A 3,639-nucleotide genomic window follows, 5' to 3' on the forward strand; every position below is an offset into this window, starting at 1 on the left:
CAATCCACTCACCTCGGCCTCCCAAAGTGCGGGATTATAGGCTGAGCCACCGAGCCCGGCGAGGCCAGGAGTTTGAAACCAGCCTGGGCAACATAGCAAGGCCCTGCCTCTAAAATAGGCCGGGCTCAGTGGCTCAGCCTGTAATCCCAGCACTTTGGGAGACCGAGGTGAGTGGACTGCCCGAGCCCACAGGTCTGAGACCAGTCCAGGCAACTTGGCAAGACCTCATCTGTACAATAAAATAAAAAACAGCCAGGCATGGTAGTGCGCGCCTGTAGTTTCGACTACTTGGAAGGCTGAGGCGGGAGGATTGTCAGAGCCTAGAACGTCAATGCTGGGGTAGCCGTGAGTCTGTGTGCCACTGCGCTTCACTCTGGGCAAAGGAGTGAGACTCCAACTCAAAAAATGAAAAAATAAAATAAATAAATACAGCACCGTCAAAGGGAAGCCCATCCTACTCACAAGACACCCCAGAAGGAAAGTCCGCACCTCCGCTTGGCCGGTCCCCCGTCCTGGAGATGAGTCTGCCGCGCCAGAGAGAAGTGCGTCTCCCAAGGGGCGCCTCAGGGGCAGGGGCCAGAGCGGTGGGAAGGCCACGGGGAGGGAGAGCCGCCAGCCCGGTCTGAAGGTGAGGTCCCTGAGGTCCGCGCTTCTCCCAGCGTGAGGGTCCACAGGGAGGGAGCCAGCAACAGAGCCAGCAAACAGCACGACTCCAGACACCAGGTCCTTCTCAGCCCCAATGCAGGACAGGCGAGCAGGCCCAGGTCTGGCGGCTCAGAACGCCGATTTTTTTTTCTGTTTTCGAGTTGGAGTTCCATTCTGTCACCCAGGCTGGAGTGCAAGGGCATGCTCACGGCCGCCACAGCCTCAACCTGCTGGGTTCAGGCAATCCTTCCAAACGGCTGGATCTACAGGAACGCACCACCATGCCCGGTCAATTTTTTGACTTCTTATAGAGCTGTCTCACCAAGTTGCCTAGACTGGTCTCAAACCTGTGGGTTCAAGCAATCCTCTCACCTTGGCCTCCCAAAGTGCTGGGAATATAGGCGTGAGCCACCACGCCAGGCCTGCTAATAGTTTTTATCATCATTTCCTTAAAGATGAGAAGTTCATGACAGGATCCCACACTCTTGGGGCTGTTTTGAAGTAGCTTACATAGTGTAAAGAAAAAAAGAAAACTTCCAGACTGATCTGAGTTGAATCTGAGCTCTGCCACCCCAGCGCTGAGACTTGGAGCTCATCATCCAGGCTGTGGCTGTTCCCTCATCTGCAGCAGGGAACAACACAACCTGTCAGCCAGTGTCTGGCACAGTCATCAGTTACAAAACAGCAATTTGGCCGGGTGTGGTGGCATACACCTATAATCCAGGCACCTGGCGAGGCTAAGGCAGGAAGATTGCTGGAGCCCAGGAGGCAGAGGCTACAGTGTGCCAGGCCACACCACTGCTCTCCAGCCTGGGTGACAGGTGAGACCTCGACTCAAAAAAAAAAGTAGAGACCGGGCATGGTGGCTCAGCCTGCAATCCCAGCACTTCGGGAGGCCAAGGCAAGAGGATCGCCTGAGCCCAGGGGATTGAGACCAGCCCGAGCAACTTGGGGATCCCTGTCTCTACAATAAATCACAAAAAAAAAAAATTAGCTGGGCGTGGTAGCGTGCATCTGTAGTTCCAGCTACTTGGAAGGCTGAGGTGGAAGGATCGCCTATGTCCAATAGGTGGAGGCTGCGGTGGCCATGAGCGTGCCCCTGCCCTCCAGCCCGGGTGACAGAGTGAGACTCGACTCAAAAAAATAAAAATAAAAAATAAGTAAATAAATAAAATGTAGGAGCTGCCCCATAAATATGTATAATTACAATGTGTCCATTTAAAAAGCAGCTGCCATTACAGTTTTTATTTTTTTTGGTAGAGATGAGGGCTCGCCAAGTTGGTCTCACACCCACGGGCTCAGGCAGTCCACTCGCCTCGGCCTCCCAAAACACTTTTTCAAGGTAAATGTTCTCATAGATGCTGCTAGGTGGGTGAACCTGCAGGGCACATCTCACCCACCAGGACTCCCTAGGTTGCGTCAACCCTGCTGTTAAGTTATTCTATTTTTCAGTTTTTTGTTATTGGGTTTTTTTTGAGTCGGAGTCTCACTCTGTCGCCCAGACTGGAGTGCAGTGGCCGCTCCCGGCCTCCGCAGCCTCGACCTGCCGGGCTCCGGAGATCCTTCCGCCTCAGCCTTCCGAGTAGCTGGAATTACAGGCGTGCACTATCACGCCTGGCTGATTTTTGATTTATTGTAGAGATGAGGTCTCGCTGCCCAGGCGGGTCTCGAACCCACGGGCTCAGGCAGTCCACTCACCTCAGCCTCCCAAAGGTGCGGGATTACAGGTTGAGCCACCGAGCCCAGCTTCAATTTTTTTTTAATACTCTGTTTTAGAGATGTGGTGCACGATTCAGGATTAGGTATACCAGTCAAGTCTGGGCTTCCCTTTGGTCCCCACTTTGCCCCACTTGAGGTCAGGTTCCCTTATGGATATGTTGTTCCCCACCCCCCACTGCAGCTGTTTCTCTCTTGTAGTATTGGGGTAGATATTCAGGGTCCGCTTGTGAGTGAGAATTGTTTTTCACTTCAGAGCCATGGGACATGTGAAGGTTTGCTACACACGTAAGTTGTGTGCAGGTGAGGTCTGGGCTGCCGGCCACCTCTGCTCGTGGACATGGGGCCATGTGACCCCCCCGCCCTCAGCGGCGCTGGTGCTTTATTCCCGCCCATGTGCCACGTTTAGAGCCTGTTGGTGAGTGAGGACGCATGGCGTCCAGCTCCAGGTGTCTGGGACAGTCCCTTAGCATGGTGGGCTCAGCTCCTCCCCCAGGGCCCCCCGCCCCTCCCTGGGCAGAGCCCCCAGCCGGGCACCTGTAGGCAGCGATCTCGATGTCGAGGGCCATCTTGACATTGAGCAGGTCCTGGTACTCCCGGAGGTGACGCGCCATCTCGCTCTTGGTGCCCCTCAGGTCACTCTCCAGCTGCGTGATGGTGTCCTGGAGAGACATACCCACCGGTCAGGCCCAAGCAGCCCAGACTCCAGGCTGGGGCACGGCGGCTGCACTCCTTCAGGAAGGACCCCAGGAGGTGGGCGCGGGGCGAGGGCTGGGAGCTCCACCCCAGGGCCTGTGGCTCTCAGTTGAATGCCAGGAGTCCACACTTACCACCCCACCCCTGTATACCCCCAGGGCTACACGTCCATTCACGCCCAAAGCCTGGACACTGGGAGAATTCCAACTGCGGTGCATTGAGGACAGCGAGCGTCCCTGCCTCCACTCCAGGCCTCATTCATTCTGGGGTCCTGAAGTCTGCCACCCACTGTACTGAAAGCATTGGACGTGGCAGAAAAGGAGAGGGCAGAAACACTCCAGAGAATTCCCCAACAGTACAAATGGTGGACTGAAAACAGTTTTTGAAAAGATACTTGGGGCTGGGCTCAGTGGCTCAAGCCTATAATCCCAGTACTTTGGGAGGCCAAGGTGAGGGGATTTGCCTGAGCCCGCAGGTTCGAGACCCGCCCAGGCAACTTGGTGAGACCTTGTCTGTATAAGAAATCAAAAGAACTAGGCAGGCGTGGTAGCACGCGCCTGTAGTTCTGGCTACTTGGACGGC

At 55.3% G+C, this 3,639-nt stretch overlaps 1 protein-coding gene across 1 annotated transcript in view; it reads right to left on the minus strand.

Moving 5' to 3' along the window:
- LOC103252359 (alpha-internexin) overlaps positions 1-3,183 on the minus strand; it is a 5,699-nt gene extending 2,516 nt beyond the window's left edge. Inside the window, exon 1 of the mRNA XM_008050987.2 lies at positions 2,899-3,183. Coding sequence (XP_008049178.1) covers positions 2,899-3,035 — 137 coding nt within the window. The 5' untranslated portion in view covers positions 3,036-3,183. The remainder of the gene's footprint in view (positions 1-2,898) is intronic.
- Between the last annotated feature and the right edge of the window lie 456 nt (positions 3,184-3,639).

The sequence above is a fragment of the Carlito syrichta genome, unplaced genomic scaffold, assembly GCF_000164805.1.
Source record: "Carlito syrichta isolate Samal-C Ts95f unplaced genomic scaffold, Tarsius_syrichta-2.0.1 Scaffold155233, whole genome shotgun sequence".
NCBI lineage: Eukaryota > Metazoa > Chordata > Mammalia > Primates > Tarsiidae > Carlito > Carlito syrichta.